This window comes from Elephantulus edwardii, unplaced genomic scaffold (assembly GCF_000299155.1).
Source record: "Elephantulus edwardii isolate Elephantulus edwardi_28Jun2011 unplaced genomic scaffold, EleEdw1.0 scaffold00183, whole genome shotgun sequence".
Taxonomy (NCBI): Eukaryota; Metazoa; Chordata; class Mammalia; order Macroscelidea; family Macroscelididae; genus Elephantulus; species Elephantulus edwardii.
The window spans coordinates 5,612,794-5,631,673 of NW_006399933.1; the positions used below are offsets into that span (position 1 = coordinate 5,612,794).

An 18,880-nucleotide genomic window follows, 5' to 3' on the forward strand; every position below is an offset into this window, starting at 1 on the left:
TCCTTGGAGAAGGACATCATGCTTGGGAGCGTGGAGGGACAGCGCAGGAGGGGAAGGCCCTGTATGAGGTGGATTGATTCAGTGACTGGGATAATCAGGATGGGAGTGTCAGAGACAGTGCAATTGGCACAGGACAGAACAGAGTTTAGGGCTGTTGTACATTGGGTCGCTATGAGTCGCAAGTAACTTGACGGCACATAACAACAGCAACATTAGCTGACTCAAGGAAACACAGAATGAAATTTATGACACATAAGAGACTCCTTTATACAACCTCATATAACAAAAATTTAAAACTTAAAGTAGTTAAAAACTTAGAAAAATTCAAATTAACTAAAACAATCCAAATAAAAATAGAACCTTTCTTTAAAAGAAAGCACCAAGTAAAAATAAGTTGAAAATATTCTTATTATCGCAAACATTATAAATATATCGATTCTGTCTAAGCTAAATTAGGAATTTAATGAGATATTAGTAAAAAGATCCCAAGGACTGCAAAAGGAAAAAAAAATATAAAGGACTGTTCAAATGACAAATCTATCTTGGAAGAAATGCAACAGGGTAATCCTTTGTAACAAGGACGGTGAAACTTCATCTTATGTACTTTGGGCATGTTGTTGGGAAGCAACAGTGCTTGGAAAAAGACATCATGCTGAGAAAGGTAATGGGTTAGTGAAAGGGAGAAAGACCTTCAATAAGATGGATTGACACAGTGACTGCAGCAGTCAACTTGAGCATAGCAGACATCATGAGATGGCACAGGATAAGGACAAGGCAAGGTTCACATTTGTTTTCATAGAGTTACCATAAGTCATAGTTCAAAGGGTTACCACAAGTCAATGGCAACCAAGAACAAGAAAATGCTCAAAAAGCTTTTGCTGATCTTACACAGTATCCTTCTAAAGATCTGGAAGGGGGAAAATGTATCATTAAAGCACAGAAAACCTTGAATAAGAATACTTGTTATGTGAAACTAACTCCATTATATATTTGTATATCTTAAAATGAAAATATTCTAGCTTTAGCACATGAATCCATGGGTAATTGGAAATTCAGAAATAGACTCAAGTATATATCAATGCTATATTACAAAGATGTCAATTTATTTACCAAGTGAAATATGAACTTTAAATAAGAAAAACCCATCTAGAAAATAGATAAAAAGGAATACATACATTATACTATCCTCGCAAAAAACTCAAATGGATAAAAAAAAATAAAAATCTGAAGAAGGACACCACACAGAAGTCAGAAGTAAACATAGAAGAATTTTTTTAACTTAGGTGTAGGGAAACACTTTCTAATTAAGGCTCAAAAATATATAGCTGCTAAGTAGAAAAGAAAAAGTATGTCCAAATATCAGCATAAAATTCTGAGGGGAGGAAGCAAACAATAACCACAAAATGTTGACGATAATTAAAGTCAAGAGAAGAGGGTTCTGAAAAACAATGAAATGTGTATAACAGATAAAGCAATATCCTTTACACATATAAACAACCTCTGTAATTAAAGAGTGATAAAAATGGACAAAAAATGTGAACAGAAAATGACTTGAAATACAAGAAGAAATTGCACCTTAAGCATATTAAATATATTAGTATTATACTTAAGTATATCAATTAGAATATATTTATATTCATTCAAAATAATAGAAAAGTGAAATACATTGATATACCGTATCTTAAGTTGTTGTTACGTGCTGTCTAGTCAGAACCAATTCAGAGCTGACCTTCCAGCTAGCATTGTAAAAGCTGATTCATGCAAAATTCATTTAAGTATGCTTAAATAGAAAATTTGTAAAGGTCTGTTGGGAGATAGGATATTTATGTAGTGTCAAATATTTGTTATTATTAAATATAAAATGACAATTTCCTTTTCTATGACTTAATCAAATGCATCATCATCATGATGGGGCAAAGTGATACTATTTAATAGCCTGATAAAAATATTCTGAAAAGAAAAAACATCATATTCTTGCAAAATTATCTTCAACTTGATTTCATTAATGAGAAAATTATAAAATTAAAAATAATGAGCATTTGTGAAACAGTTGGTTTGAATGACTCAAATGTCCACGACATGAAATGTTTAAAATAAAAACAAAATAATATGAAGGCAATAAGTGTGCTTCTTTAATTTTTTCATGATTTTTTTCTGTACATGCCAAATTTTCAGAAAGAGATACATATATTATGTATGCTGTTCTAAAAATTCTGATGTCCTTAGTGTTTTAAAGGGTGATTTTATTTAATTTTTTTCTTTGATTTTTAAAATTGTATGCATTTTCTAATTGTATAAACCCATTTTAATGAAGAAATTTGATGGAAAACATTTAATCTGAAATATAAAACTCTGGCTTGTGTACATTTCATACTGTTTTGTTTTTATGTTGATTGTTCTGAATTCACACTGCTGTAAGAATGTTCTCTTTAAAAATCTACCTAATAGTCATTAAGCTTTTTCCATATATTTTGTGTTTAGATTGTTATCGTGGAAATGGCAAGAATTATATGGGCAATTTATCTAAGACAAGATCTGGACTAACATGTTCCATGTGGGACAAGAACATGGAAGACTTACACCGGTATAAAAATTTCTTGTTTAGCATTTTGTAGCATATAGTAATATTAGCAGGGATATATATGTGTGTGTGTGTGTGTGTGTGTGTGTGTGTGTGTGTGTGTGTGTGTGTTTGTGTGTATGTATATGCACACGAAAATACAGTGCTCTTTTATATAAGTATATAAATATAGTGCAATTCACAAATATAAGTCATGTAGTTTAAAATTTTTTAGTAACAAGACTAAAAGAAGTAAAGATAAATGGATGAATTAATTAATAATACAATCTATCTAAAGTTTTATCATTTCAGTATGTAATAAATACAAAATTAGTGAGTATATACATGTTGGTTTTCATACTAGATATTAATGATCTTGTATATTTATACTGACAATGCATCTCATCTGAACTATTCACAATATAAGAACTCAATTAGCCACTTGAGGTAATAACTACTTGTGATAGGAACAGACGGAATATGAGAGTGGTGATATCTGACTTCTGCTGACTTCATAAAGGGGAATTTTCCCCATCAATAATATCCATAGCAGCAAACAGCTGCTAGGTCAGACATGTGTACCTCATGCTCCTGACTTGTTTCTACCAATCCTATGGATTTAATATTGTCATTGACTCACTGACTTTACTCACAGTTGTGGTACCAACAGTGAAGTTTACTAGGGAAATAAACTGGGGAGTGGGAAAGGCAAAGAATATTTTATCACAGCAGCAAAACTCAGTTCCTTAATTAGTAAAAGTCCTAGCTACAGTTCAGAAATCAAATCCAAATCATTCAGCAAGGTTTGCCTTAGAGCAGTTGTAAGTCAGCTTCTCTTTCAATCATCATGCAAGAACCTTTAACTGTGGCCAACAACATGCATGAAGCCCAGGTACAGATTTACCAGAGTCTCTCCACAGCAAAGTCACAGTCTGTCCACCACCATCACCTGGGTCTCATTTTTACCAGTCTTATCTTTCTCTAGTCTGCCTCAAGTCTTGCTTCTCAGTTTGGGGAGCACACTCACTCACACTATCACTCACTTACTCTCACTTTCACACTCATACTAATTCTCTCTCTTTCTCTCTCTCTCCCCCCCCAAATCACACAGCTGTTGATGACTTGCAAGACCATGTGTCTGCAGTTAAGGTAGCTGGAGACCAGAGGAAGCTAACATAATGGCTAGAAAAGCCAACTTTTAAGCTAACACCACAGCCCATGCCATGACTTTTCTAGTCATTATTTCTCATTATCTGAAGGAATCTTCCATTATAGTTGAAACTTAGTACGATGTCAACTGATCAGAAGTGACAATCCCAAATTATGCAGACCATGGAGACAACTTATTTTATCCTTTAAAACTGTAAGAAATGTCTACGCAGATGTATATGGTCAATCCAAAATAATAAGCTTCTAGGAAGGAACATGAACTGGATATACACAATAGGTAGGAGTTGGTCAAGGGGACTATAGGAAGAATACTATCAGACAAATGGAATAGCTTATGCTAAGTCACAAAATTTGGGGTGTTTGAAATGCTGAAATCATTTTCATAAGGTACAATGGTGTTAAATAATCAATATCCGGGGAGAAAGAGTTGTCTAATGGAAAGATCAGTTAGAAGCCTGTAGGCTGTACTAGGTGTTTTGAATCTTATCCTAAGTAGTATCAGAAAGATTTTAAACAGAAATTAAGAAGCCACAGTGGTTCATCGTCCAGAGCTCACTGTTTAAAAAATTTTACTGCTAGCCAAAAAATCAGTGGTTAAAAATCACGAGTTGCTCTTTGAGAGGAGGGTGAAATAGTTTTCTGTAAAGATTTACAGCCTTGGCGATTCTGGGAAATTCTACTACATTTTGCAGGGTTACTGTGAGTCAGAATCTACTGAGCAACTCTGGGTTTGGCTTAGATTACAAGCATCCATACTGCTAGTTTTGCTTGTGAAACTCTAATTTGAGTTGTTTTCATCTTGTTGCCACTGTTGTGTACAATCAAGTTGGAACCAACTCATAACTTGTGGGTTTTCAGAGGCTTTAAATTGCATCGGTTGTTTACCCAGCTTTCTCCCTCGAAACAGCTGGGGATCAAACAGTGCACCTGTGGGTTGTTAGTGCAACTTTGTACCACTAAACCACCAGAGCACCTTTTAATTTGTGTAGAATCCTTACATCTTAGTTTCCAACTCTTATCTTCTCCAAAAATTGAGATAAAAAAATAAGAGTGAACTGAAAAGAGAAGGAACAAAACAGAGGCTATACAAATACACCTTTTTCTAATTGTTTGGGATTTTGTTTTCACACTGTCTTTTAGACCAAGAGATCTCATCTTAATTTAGGACATGATGCCATTGACAGTCTAAAATATTGTGTTCAATAACAAACAAATGTAAGAGGAAGGAAAAAAATCCCAAACAAAATACCAGTAATGAAAAATCATATTAAGTAGAAGCTTATCTTCTTGGTAATATTTTGTTTCTCTTGGATGAAATAAGCTTCCTGTGATGTTTGAAGCTTGTTGTTTGTGCAGGCATATTTTCTGGGAACCAGATGCTAGTAAGCTGACTAAGAATTACTGCCGGAATCCTGATGATGATGCCCATGGTCCCTGGTGTTACACAGGGAATCCTCTCATTCCTTGGGATTATTGCCCTATTTCTCGTTGTAAGTATATTTATTAATCTTTTTCAGGTGCACTATTTTAAATTTACTGCATCTCTACTAAAATGATACGTTTATCAGAGGTGGATATAATATAGGAGGCCTGGAGTTGATTCCCAAAATGAGGATGTCTACAGGTACTAAAGTGTGTCTTCATTTCTTCTCTAGACAAGGAAGAATTTTTTTTTCTCTCTCAGGAGATACCATTTGGAATTAAGCATCAGTGATTAGTTTATGATCTTTACAAGAGAGGAATTGAAAGGTTCTACACACACACACACACACACACACACACACACAGAGAGAGAGAGACAGAGACAGAGACAGAGAGCGAGCGAGCACGCTCTACTATATATTGTTGTTATGCGCCATCTAGTCACTTGCTACTTATAGCGACCCTATGTACAATAGCTCTAAACCCTGCTCTATCTCTTGCCAAACTTATTGTCTCTGACATACCTATCCCCATTACCCCAGTATGGAATCAGTCCATCTTATCGGAGGTCTTCCTCTCCTGCGCTGTCCCTCCACCCTCCCAAGCATGACATCCCTCTTCAAGAACTGACCCTGCATTGCAACATGTCCAAAGTATGTCAGATGGAGCTTCAGAATCCTTGCCTCCAAGGAGCAGCCTGGCTTCCCCCTCTCCAGGACAAACTTGTTTGTTCTCAGTACTCTTCTCCAGCACCACAGCTCAAAGGCATCTACTCTCCTTCTGTCATCCCTAGTCATTGTCCTGTTCTCTGATGCAAAGCAAGTAATGGCAAAGATCATGGCCTGGATCAGGTATACCTTAGTCTTCAGACTGACATTGTTTCTCCTCAGTACCTTGAAGAGGTCTCTTACAGTAGATTTGCACAATGCAATTCATCTTTTACTTTACTGGCTGCTGGTACCTTCCAAATATGATACAACAGAATTCTTGGAGAAGTCCCAGATCTCCTAACAGACCAGTGAATAGACATGTGATTTTAGGTGGTGGTGCTTGTGTCTCTTTAGTTTGTATCCTAAAACTAAGATGACTGGAGTGTTTTACCGACTTTTCTGAATCCACAATGACTTTGTTAAAATGGTAGCAGAGCATATAGTAAAATATACGTAACATTGACCTGATACTTATTTCTGAAAAAAACCTACAGAAAAATCTGTAGATCATTAGGATTAAAGCCACATTTATACTAGGCTTAAATAGCATTTAGTTCATTGTGTATGGTGTTGTCAAGAGTCAACTCAATCATAGATAACATCAAGGTGCTTATAATTAATCTCTCATATGTTAACAAAGATGTCAGGTGACATCAGTCAAGAGACAACAAGGAAATGTCTAAACAAGGATAAATCATAAAATAAAAGTATATTAATGCTTGTTCTCAAAAACCTCATTGCCATTAAGTAAAAATCAATGCTTAGTTGACTGTGCAGCAGGTTTTCAGAGATTGTAAATCACACAGGAAGAGACTGTCCTGCTTTCCCCCACAGAATAATTGGTAGATTCAAACCTCCTGATTTAGTGTTGACAATGCAACTCCCTACCTAGTATGCCTCCAGAGTTTCCCTGATAATTGTTAGAAGACAAAAACAAGATTTAGAATATAAATGAGAAATATTTTTTCATAAATAATATAGAAAATAATAAAATGATTGTTAATTCCTAATATCAAAAACTTGCATAATCAGACTCTCCTAATGCTCAGAAATGTTGAGGGTAAATTGAAAAATTCTGCCTAGAAATCAGTTTAGAAAAAATGCATCTAATAATCATATTGGCATATATCAGTTTCTCAAATTTAGCACCATGATATTTTGAGCTGGAAAAATTTTTACTAGATCGGTAAGTGCTGTGCACTATAGGAGTTTTCATAGAATTCCTGGTCTTTACTCCCTAAATGCAGGCAGCTCTTCTATTCCTCCCCAAAAATTAAGCAAATATCTTCAGACATTTCCTGGTGATACTTGAAGAGAACCATCCTCCTTGGAAATCACTGATGTATATTAATATTGAATGAGATATAAATGTATCCTAACTAATTTAGAGGGCAAAAAACATTTTTATAAAGTTATATTGGCATTAAGAAACCACTGTAAATAACTCTATCATTATGATCATGACCTTCCTCTTTTTAAAGGACATAGTTTTGCAAATTCTCTAAGAACCTTGTCTAAGAATAATTTTCTTGTGAGAAAAGCCAATGTCAGGCACCTTGAAAACAGGAGCGCAAATACCCATTGTAAGAAGACAAATTCAACTGGAGAAATAGTACTTGCTTTCCAATAATGAAATATAAACAAAAATATTTATTTTTCAATTTTTCAAATAAAAAGGTAATTCTTCACATTAATTAGAAAAGTAGCCATAACTCATTAGAATTTTATCATCAAATGAAGACTTCTTAAATATGATGCTGAAGTATAATTAAGATTTGGGCTTTTAAAATCATATAGTAAGTTGCGCCTGATACAGGCCATGGTCTTTGCAATCACTTGTTATGCATCAGAGAGTGGGACAATGACTAGGGAGGATAGAAGGAGAATTGACGCCTTTGGGCTGTGGTGCTGGAGAAGAGTATTGAATGTACCATGGATTGCCAAGAAAAAAAACACAGATTCATCCTAGAGAGGGTTAAACCAGGCTACTCCTTGGAGGCAAGGATTCTGGGGCTTCGTCTGACATACTTTGGACATGTTGTAAGGAGAGACAGGTCCTTAGAGAAGGACATCATGCTGGGCAGAGTAGAGGGACAGCACAGGAGGGGAAGACCCTCTATGAGGTGGATTGATTCAGTGACTGGGGTAATCGGGATGGGTGTGTCAGAGGCAATGAGATTGGCATAGGATAGAGCAGTGTTTAGGGCTGTTGTACATAGGGTCACTGAGTCGCAAACGACTCGATGGCACATAACAACAACAGATTGGAAAAATTTATCATAATAAAATATTTTATATGATTAAGCATAAGTATATATTGTATTCCATTAGCTGTGGTGAGGCACTTTAACATTTTGTTTTCCAAATATTCTACAAGTTCTCCCGTAGTAAGGCATTAGAGGCCCTTAAAATGCTTTCCTAGAAAATATTTTTTTCAGGTTTTGATACTAAGACAAACTAATAATCTCACCTCTTCAGAGAATGGCCATAAAAAGGGGGAAAAATTATAATATTGTTGTTGTTGTTGTTGTGTACCGTTGTGTCGAAAATGACCCATAGCTGGCAGTCAGGCAGGTGTTCAGAGGCAGTTAATCCCAAGAGATATTGCTTATCCTCTTCTGAGCAGCTGGAGGCCTTGAACCGGATGCCTTCAGACTGCAATGCAGCTCCTTGCCGCTAGGCCACCAGAGCTGCTTTTAGAAGATTAAAGGTTTATTCCCCCCCCCCCCCCCCCATACCAGTTTTGCCTAATTGTACTTTTGTGTGAAATCATTACCATCAAATATAGTGAACTCTCAAAGGATAGGTCATGATCTACCACGAAGGGAAAAAAAAGTCAGTGATGTGATTTGTGTAAGAGATACACTTTCTTAGAGAATTTTAGATATTCTAAAAATTATAATGGACTAAACGGAACTCACATGTATAATTAAAGAGTAAAGTGCTTCCTTAGAACCTTAGAGAAATTTGTTTTTATTTATAAACCATCCAAGGAGAGAAAAATCCAATCGTTTTAATCTTAAAAATATTTTCACCTAACATTTTAAAACTGAAACTTAGTAGTTTGTTGTAGAAAAGCTTCAGGATGCTGATATTATCTGATTAAATGCTACTGCAGATAGCTCATTTTTATTTGTAACTATTCCAAACATTAATTTCAATAAATATTTTTGCACTGTCACTTTCTTAATATTTATAATCAGGATTTATTTACTCTTCCCCCCCTGGTGAAAGGATCATAAAATTTATACTTAGAGGATTTGAGTTCTTATTATTTATTTAACTTCAGAGACAATATAAATCATTTCTACACTGTACATTTGTATTATAAGTTATGTAACGATTTTGATTCCTTTCCCTGAAATGCTTACTAAATAATATTTAACAATCTTTGCTTTTTGTGCAAAAGAAAAAGATATTGGATGCATATATGTCTTTATATATACACTTACACATAGTAGATGTTAAGAATATTATATATTAATTATTGAGACTGTAGTAGGGGTTAAGAGCTTAAACTTGGATTTTTCTGGGAAACAAGTTGCTCTCTGTTACTGTATAAATGCATTGAGAAAGTTACCTAATCTACTTGTGACTCATTTTTCTACTTTAAAAAAAAATACACAATAAGTATATCTATTCTATCACTGCACTTGGATAACACCTATGGCAAAATAAACACAAAACAACTTCCATTTCATTGTTTGATTTATTCATCCATTATTTCATTATTTGTAGAATATACAGCACTTTGATTCTAGGCCTGTAATTAAAGGTGGCAAAAGGACATCAACCACACATCAACTTCCACAGATAGAAAACAGACCACTCATCAGGTCTGTCAGTATCAGAAGTCACACGCTTAGCACATTGACAAATATAATTGATAAAATATTATTAAAAAAACCACTATGAATAGTTCTTGACTTATTATGCAGTCAAAAATAAAAGAAATCGCACCTAGGGCCAAGGATGTACTACCTATAATGTTACAACATGTATTTACTGATATTACCATTCTCAGGTTTTCAATGCTATAATTTATAAAAATGTAAAAATTAATAATAATAAAAAAGGTATTAGACTTGTATTAGAACAAACCTAAGTTGGAACCATCAGAAAGAAATCTCAGTGTAAGGTAGAAACTACCTGTATTATTATTAATCTAGGGAGAAATGTCAAGAAGTTTGGTAAATTATCTGATTTCTTGCATGCTTCAGTATCTGTAGAGAGCTTGGTTTTATCTAAGAGAAAACACACACACACACGCACACGCACACACACACACACACACACACACACACACAGAGAGGCAGTACTAAGGATGCTGTTGATGTTATGTGCCACTGAGTCAGAACCAGCCCACATCTGACCCTCTGGCGGATTTTCAGAGGCAGTTAGTTAATCACAGGGGAAAGTCCCCATTCTTCTCCTGCAGAGCAGCTGGTGGACTCAAGCCAAACGCCTTCAGGATTGCAGTGCAGCTTCTTGCCAGTAAACCACCATCGCTCCTCTCATACTAAGGATATAAAACCCATAATTTACAAAAGAACCCTCTACTTTCACCTCAAACATAGCTTTGAACTGATTCAAGCTTGTCTTGGCCAACGACAATACAGTAATAGACCTGAATTTTTGCAATTTGGGTGGTTCATAACAGCAACCAGGATGGGGAAAATGATTGACTTAAACCATGGAATTGGAAACTTCGAAGAGGTGTGGTGAGTCTTTTCAGGAATATGCTGTGTGAAACTGGATGATTGGCAAGACCAGAGAGGGCCATTCAATTTCAGAAGGGTGACGCTGACTGTGTCCTTGAGCCTGCCACTGTCATATTAGAATTGGGTAGTGCTGTTCTGGCTCAGAATTAATTTTATGTTTATGTAAATTAGTCCTCTCTATGACACAAGTGAAGCAACTCTTCCTCATATCAAATTCTTCACCACTGTCATCTTAACCTGCTGCACGTATTATTGTTGAGTACCATTGAGTCTGAATCTTCCCATGGCTGACCATCTAGGGGGTTTTCAGAGGCAGTTAGTCACTGCCCTTCCTTCACCCATGGAGCAGCTGGTGGATTCGAACCACATGCCTTTGGGATTTCAGACCAGCTTCTGTTGCTTTAAAATAATCAGCTGCTAGCCTTATTCTTGCACTTAAGCAAGGCTAAAGAAGAACCATATGCACTTGTTCTGACTGACCTACATATATATATGTATGTATATATATTTTTTTTTCTACAGGTAAAGGTGATACTACACCTACAATTGTCAACTTGGATCGTAAGTAAACTTTCAAAATAGACATTATCTCTGAGTCTCTGTCAGAAATACTGTTTTTGTCAAAAAATATTATTAACTTCAGTCTTAAAATTATGTTAGAATTCTTCATTGCTACTATTTTGAATTATACTTTTATCTTTACTGAAGACAACTGCACACTGAATAGAAAAATCAGTTCTCAGATAATCAGCTAGATATTGTATGTTACTTGAAAGCATTTATGCTTGCTTTTAATTTGGGGACATCATATAAACTGTGAGCCTTCACAAGGACACTGAAGTTAGAAAGAATGAGATGGGAATTGTTGAAAAATAGCACATCTCTCTCCTCTGTTTAGCCTTCAAAGCTCTTTGCATGCCCTCAAGTCTATCAGGCAAAATATGACACAATCTATGAGGTTCAGTTAATCCTTTGTCTAAGAAGATCTGTTGAAAGCTGCTTGGTTTTTGTTTTCACATATTTTGTGGGTTGAAGGAAGTTAATCGAGTGTTTTGATCTTATAAACCACCTGTTGTGCTTCAGGCTAAGGAAACAAATAGAAATCTCTTCTAGACCATACACAAGGGAAGAAAGCACAAGGCAAGGAAGGACAGGAAACACAGAGGCTTCTCAGGGCCAAGTTTACTCCAAAGGATTCTATATTATATCACTTGAAAATAGTCATTTGGGCATAATAATGCTATTTTAACACAGTATCAATAAAGATCACATTGGGATTGTGTTAAAAATAATTTCATGTTCTTTCTATGCCAATTAAGAAGTAATAATTAGAGATAGCTTTTACGCCTCTCTTAGGCTATTGATTTTCTGTGATATTTAGAGCTAATCACTACAATACAGTTTTATTTTATGTTGAGTTTGATCATGGAAATAAAACTAAAATTGCACCACATATCTGTCAAAAGAACCCTCTCTGCCTTAAGTTGGCTACTTATCTAGATATTAGATGGGTACAAGTAATTATAGCCTGAGTTTACATTATGATCACAATATTTATTTTTAAAAATGTTTGCTGACACAGTTACAGTAGTCTATCTCCTACTTGTCATTGTATTTAAGAAAGTCAAGAGGCATCGATTGTTTAAAAATGCTACGTTTGGTCTTGTTTTCAGATCCAGTAATATCATGTGCCAAAACGAAACAATTGCGAGTTGTAAATGGGATCCCAACACAAACAAATGTAGGATGGATGGTTAGTTTGAAATACAGGTAATTATTGATCAGTACGAACTGTTCATATTTATGCAGACTCTTTTAAATGTTACATTCCCAGAAGTATCACCACAATGAGTCCAAGAATGAACTAATGACATTTCATTTTACCCTGGATTTTGCAGTTTGTTTTTCCAGAGGTCATGACTTTTTAAATATTCAGAAAGATCCTATATCTGTGGACACTTTAGTTCTTCTTATTAAGACATTTTTTAATATTATGACCTTGCTTTCCAACCTACCTATAAAGAACAGAAATGCTATATTTCTATTTGATTTTTTATATTTTGTTAGTAACTTTAATGAAAATAACAACTATAATTCTAAATTCTAGAGTATTTTGTTATTAAGAAAGAGAATAGTAAGCTATGTATTTGAATATTCTTGACACTTGTCAATGTTGAGAGAAAAAAAATCATTGAAATGTCTACTTCTCAGTGTTCTTAACCAGTTATATATTCTGTATGAAAGTGTCATGCAAATTGTATTGTATTAAGCATAGTGAATATAAAAACTACAAATTGAAGTTAAGCTTCTTTTGTTAAGTGGGAACTGACTCATAGCTGACCTTTCACTGGTTTCTAAAGACGGTAAGTCATAAGAGAGGAGATTGCCTGTCTTTCTCCCATGGAACCATATCTTTGGGTTAACAGTGTAACTCTCTACATGGGGTATGCCACCAGACGTCTCTCTATTTTGAAGAGAGGAGGTAACAAAATCTGACCTTATAACTTTCTATAACCAATATAAATTATACTGGATGACATTCAGAACATTAAACTCTCTCTCTAAAATTCTACAAACCAAAATGTACTTATCAAACAACCTCATTTTCTAATTGGTTTAGTACTCCATGTTTCTTCCCACCTTACCCCTTACCCTGTGCCTTGATACTATATTTTTATTGGACTTTATGTGTATGCCATTTTTTCTCTCTTTATTTCTTCTTTCCCCTTCATATTTCATGTCTGGAAATTCCCTCTCATTTCTCAGATCCTAACTTGAATGTCTCTTCTCTGTGGAAACTCTTGTTCCTTTACCTAGTTATAAAATAAAGAGGAGAATTATGTATTTTACACACTGACATTAAAGTTGTATAGACACAATCTGAAAGTGAGGTTATTTCATGACTAGTAGTTTTTGAGCTCTGTAGTCTAGTTGCAAGAAGCTGTTCTGCAATCCCAAAGGCACGTGGCTGAAGGCCACCAGTTGCTAGTTGCTCCATGAGAGGACAGTCATTCCCCTCCCATGTGATTAAATGCCTCTAAAAACCCACCAGAGGATCAGCTAGGGGTCAGTCCCAACTCTACAGTACACTTCGATATACCTATTCAGCAGCCCATTTGAGATCACCATAATATTCTAAGAAATGGCTTGAGGACTCTCTTGTGGTGTATCTCCAAGGAGTAATTTGTCATACCTTATAAATTTGTCAGATAATTCTAGTATAGTAGCTGTCTTAGTTGTATAGTACTGAGTTAGAATAGAAACTAGTTAAAATAGTAACACTTATTATGTAGCATGGACAATTAGTAAAACTTGAGAAACTATAATAAAAGATATGGCATGCTTAATTATTTTTATTGAAAAAAATGCTCAAAAAAGTCACAGATTTTAATTAATTAATGATTCTTTGCTAATGTCATGACCCCAGGGGCAGTGGGGTAATCATTTATTTTAGACTTGTTTTACTAAATAGAGAATGAACAAGAATTCACCTTTTTTAGCCCCTATTTAAAATATAGGAAGAATCAGGTGAAACTCTTTTTATCAGGTTAGAGTATTATAAACTTCTGAAAAAGTTTTTGCGTGATTTTGAGGTTTTATTTGTTTTTGGTGTTTTGTTTTTTTGTATTCCAACTTTTTAGTAAAAACAGCTGTTTTAGTTTTTCTTCCAAGCACATGCTGAGAGGGACAGAAATTAAAACTTGAAATTACACTTTTCTCCTGTGTGGTAAAGACCATAAATAACTGTAGTACTGGTCTGGGAGAGAATCTTCTTGTATTACTCTCTAAAGCACGGAACATCTGCACTCTTTGGAAATGTAAATTGTGAAAAGTTTTACTTTTTCCATGTCTCTGCCAAAACAAGAAAAAATACAGTGATAATGAATATCAGTGAATACATGTAGTAGGATTATTCTTTTCAAATATTTTATAATATCTTGCATGATTTGCTATGCAAAATTATTTTTATTTTATGAGTGAAATATTATCTTAATCTGATCATAATCTGGTGGTATAGCCCATAAAGCATTGAGCTGCTTAGCCAAAGGCTTAACCTCTCCAGAGGTTCAAGTCTACCAGACTCTATGGTAGTGTTATTATGATTTAAAGCCTCAGCAACATCATTGAAGGTCAGCTATGAGTCAGTTTTGACTCAATGGCTATAAGCTGGGTTGAGTTGAAACAGAATAAGCTAATTAAAATTTATTATCCCTAAATTAGCATATAAAAATATAATTGGAAGAATAACATACAAATATATATATTTCTATTGCCAGGGATTTTTCAGAGTTTAAATAAGAATATAAATTTATATTTTTCAAAACTTCTTAAATTCAAATGGGTCCATGTTGGGTGTTTTAGTCTAAGTATCTTATAATTTAATGCACATATCTCTCAAAAGGATAGAGTTAGTTACTCAGCTCAGAATATTTATGTAAGGAGTTGATGCTGGTGTGTAGTGATGAAGTTCTTTAAGTTGTAAAAAAATAGATTTCATCAAAATGTGGGCATATTATTTTAAAAACTGATAAGATTGTCAATAAGGAATATCTCTTTTTATATGAAAAGCATACCTACTTATCCTGTTGGGTCAACTGTCTGCATTTTCCCCAATAGTGAGTTTATTTTAGCAAACAGAATCATAGAATTTGCATTAATTGGCAGACAGTCTTTCTGCACAGATGTTACTTGTTTCTCTTTCCTCTTTCTCGTAGAAATAAACATATCTGTGGAGGATCATTGATAAAAGAAAGTTGGGTTCTTACTGCAAGACAATGTTTCCCTTCTCGGTAATGTGATTCTGAAAGAAATATTTGTTTTTAACATTGTAAAGTATGTATGTTTTCCACTTTCTTTGGACCCTAAAATATGTATTGGACTTTTTAGAGAGTATCAGCATCAAGTGAAAAAACTGATTTATTCTTCAGATTTAACTTACAAAACTTGCTTTGACCTCTTTGAAAACCCAATGACAAGTCTGACTTCCACTCATCTCTTTCACAGTTAACATATTTTGAAGAAGTTTAATCTAACTTGGAAGAGAATGTTAAAATTATGCAAGTAATTTACTTCAATTTCCTTTTTGTTGCACTGTGTTTCTTAGATAAAAAGGCATTTCTGAATTATTGAAAGTTTTTCCATTTTCACGTATCCTTTTTCCCATTTTTTTGTGTAAAAAAACAGTCTTGATGATCTTGTGATTAATTTTAATTAAAAATTTACCTAATGAAAAGATAAGAAAGAATCATTTTTATGTTTATTTCCTGTTTCTCTTTACATCATGTAATGCATGAAATTAAATCACAATTAATAAACAAAAAAGAAAATTAAGATTAAAACCAAATTTTTTTAGCAAAATAGAATTCATATAATGTACTTTACCTGGGAATATTTTGCAAATTATTTGCTCTGTAGAAAATATAATTGTAAATAAAATAACCACTTGGAATTTTGCAAATGGAATAGCTCTTCTATTCATATTTGTTTGTGGCAGTCAGAATCTCCTAAAATGAAATTTTTAAAAGGGGTTTTTAAAAAAAAAATTTATTATATACTTGGAATTTTAGACAGGCTATTTTTCTATGCTGATAAGCTAAAATAACATATATTAATTATATTTCAAAATCTAAAATAATCTTTCACTTTTTTCTCTCTTTTAAATTTAGAAACAAAGACTTGAAAGATTATGAAGCTTGGCTTGGAATCCATGATGTTCATGGAAGAGGAGATGAAAAACGCAAGCAGGTCCTCAATGTTTCCCAGCTGGTATATGGACCTGAAGGGTCAGATTTGGTTTTACTGAAGCTCGCGAGGTTAGTTCCTTTGGATGACTTTTTATTTTTAACATTGACTGGAACTTTTGAAATATGGGGAGAAAGTGAAGGGAAGGGAGGGAAGGAGAGAGAGAGAGTGAGCTTTAATAAGCAAAATGATGATATTGCTTTAAATACATATCAGTATCTTTTTTTTTTTTTTAAATTTTGTGTGCGTGTACCATCAAATCAGATCTGACTGGTACAGGAGGAGATAGCCCCTCCTTCCCCGGCAGAGCATCTGGTGGATTCGAACCATGCACCTCTGGGATTGTAGTTGCAGCTTCTTGCCACTAGGCCACCAGAGCTCCCCCATATCAGTATCTTTTAAATGATTAGTACATATCAGAACCATTTAAATTTTGTCTTTTATTATCCTTAAATAATAACAGATAAGTGGCACATTTTTGCTCTCTATTCCTGATTAATACATTATGTATTGTGGTGATGGTGTTATATGCCATCAAGTCAGAGCTGACTCATAGTTGACCCTGCAGCGGGTTTTCAGAGGCTGTGTCACATGGGAGGAGATTGTCCATCTTTTTTCCCATGGAGCCGATAGTGGATTCAAACTGTCTGCCTTTGGAATTGCAGCACAGCTTCTTTCCACTAGGTCACAAGAGCAGCGACATTATATATTCAATACTCTCATTTTCATTTTTTTAAAGCTGAAATAAATAGCAAGATTCTATTAAATACCAGCAAGACTTTTAAGTGTCAATGTGTGTATCTATTCAAGAGTATGTATCCTTATGGCATTTTCTCTTTGTAGGCCTGCAGTCCTGGATGACTTTGTTAGTACAATTGATTTACCAAACTATGGATGCACAATTCCTGAGAAAACCACTTGCAGTGTCTATGGTTGGGGCTATACTGGATGTAAGTGTTTTGTAAAAAAAAGAAAGTCAGTATTCGGGTAGCAATGCCATTTACTTCATGGAAATAACCGTTATATCATTTTTATTTTCTTTCGCCATCACCTTATGTTCCTTAACTATATGTATATTCTTTTGTTTACTCTAGTGATCAACTCTGATGGACTATTAAGAGTAGCTCATCTCTATATTATGGGCAATGAGAAATGCAGCCAGTATCATCGAGGGAAGGTGACGCTGAACGAATCAGAAATATGTGCTGGAGCTGAAAAGATTGGATCAGGTCCATGTGAGGTAAAAAGGGAACCGTTTAAGAATGCATAGTATTAATAGGGTAATTTCTTATGTTTCCTTTTTACTGTATGTTTTGTCAAATCAATTCACTGCATACTAATTTGTTCTTGTGGAGAACCTGGGAAAGCAACCTTTTTAAAATCCCTGTACATTTCTCTTAACTGAACAGGAAAATAATCCAGAAGATAATCAAAGCCCCATTGGCAGCAAACTCTGATGACATTTGCATTTGCGCCTCACAAACATAAACATAACTTTTAAGAGTAAAGTAATACAGCCTCTTTTAAGAGAAAGCTATTCAAATGACAAGTACACAATATGCAGTTTGATGAAATAGCTTGCATTTTTCTAATGGATTTTTCCCTTAATTTATCTGATCTTACCAAAATTTCCCCAAATAAACCCCATTAATTATTAGCAGATGTGGGTCTAGTATTAAAATGTAAATGTGCTTTTGATTAGACTGGTGTGTTGTGTTTGTGATTGTTGTAAGCAAATTTAAAGAATTTGTTTTAGAAAAGCTGACGAGGTCAAAGTTTTTTACTTTAATAGCTTACATATTTTCATTTGTTAGGCAGCAGTTCTTTTAGCTTGAACGTGTTGCTTTCCCTATCATACATAGACAAGCTGTTAAACCATTACTGAGATTTTGTAAATAGAATGAGAGACATGTTCTGCAAACTTTGTGGAACATAGTGTGTTGCATGAATTGTGGAATACAATGTATAACAAGCAATCGAATGAGTTCAATAACAGTGAAATGAATTTTACTGTGGAAGGAAATGTAGGAAAATGTCCTAGGGATAGAGCAAAACTATTTCTTGAAATGCATTTATTAGAAGATTTCTCAGAGTCCTTCTTTCTGATGAGAAACAAAACAAAACAAAAATGTTTAACAATTTTGAGACCTGCTCCAGAAGTTCCAGTTGAACAGAGATTATGTGGCTATAGCCAATTTTACATTTGATGCCTTTCCAGCAAGTTAATATTAGTACAAACTGAAGAAAGCCTCAGAAAAGTTTTGAGTTGGACTTAATGTTGGCAATATAGGAAGCTAGGAACTTCTTTCAATTGTCAGTATTAAAATCACCTTTAAACTGCTTTTCAGGAAGTGTCTTTAGGTTATCATCAGTACATTCTTTCTAACTTAAACATTATTTCCCCCCCCTTATCCCATATTTGTTATATCTTCTCTTTATTGAGGGAGCTCTAGGGCCTAGTGAGGAGGGAGTTACATTACAGTCAAATCCATCAGCAGTTCCGTGAAAAAAGGTGGATAGTCTCCTCCTCTGTTATTTACAGCTTCCAAAACCTG

General features: G+C 34.4%; 1 protein-coding gene across 2 annotated transcripts in view; it reads left to right on the plus strand.

The window, feature by feature from the left end:
- The window catches only part of HGF (hepatocyte growth factor (hepapoietin A; scatter factor)), a 95,042-nt gene that overhangs the window by 71,191 nt on the left and 4,971 nt on the right, over positions 1-18,880 (plus strand). For both annotated transcript variants that reach the window (XM_006896145.1, XM_006896144.1), the window contains exons 10-17: positions 2,482-2,584; positions 5,087-5,220; positions 11,106-11,144; positions 12,257-12,353; positions 15,299-15,373; positions 16,250-16,396; positions 17,169-17,275; positions 17,420-17,565. In XM_006896145.1, the coding sequence (XP_006896207.1) occupies positions 2,482-2,584; positions 5,087-5,220; positions 11,106-11,144; positions 12,257-12,353; positions 15,299-15,373; positions 16,250-16,396; positions 17,169-17,275; positions 17,420-17,565 (848 nt within the window). The remainder of the gene's footprint in view (positions 1-2,481; positions 2,585-5,086; positions 5,221-11,105; positions 11,145-12,256; positions 12,354-15,298; positions 15,374-16,249; positions 16,397-17,168; positions 17,276-17,419; positions 17,566-18,880) is intronic.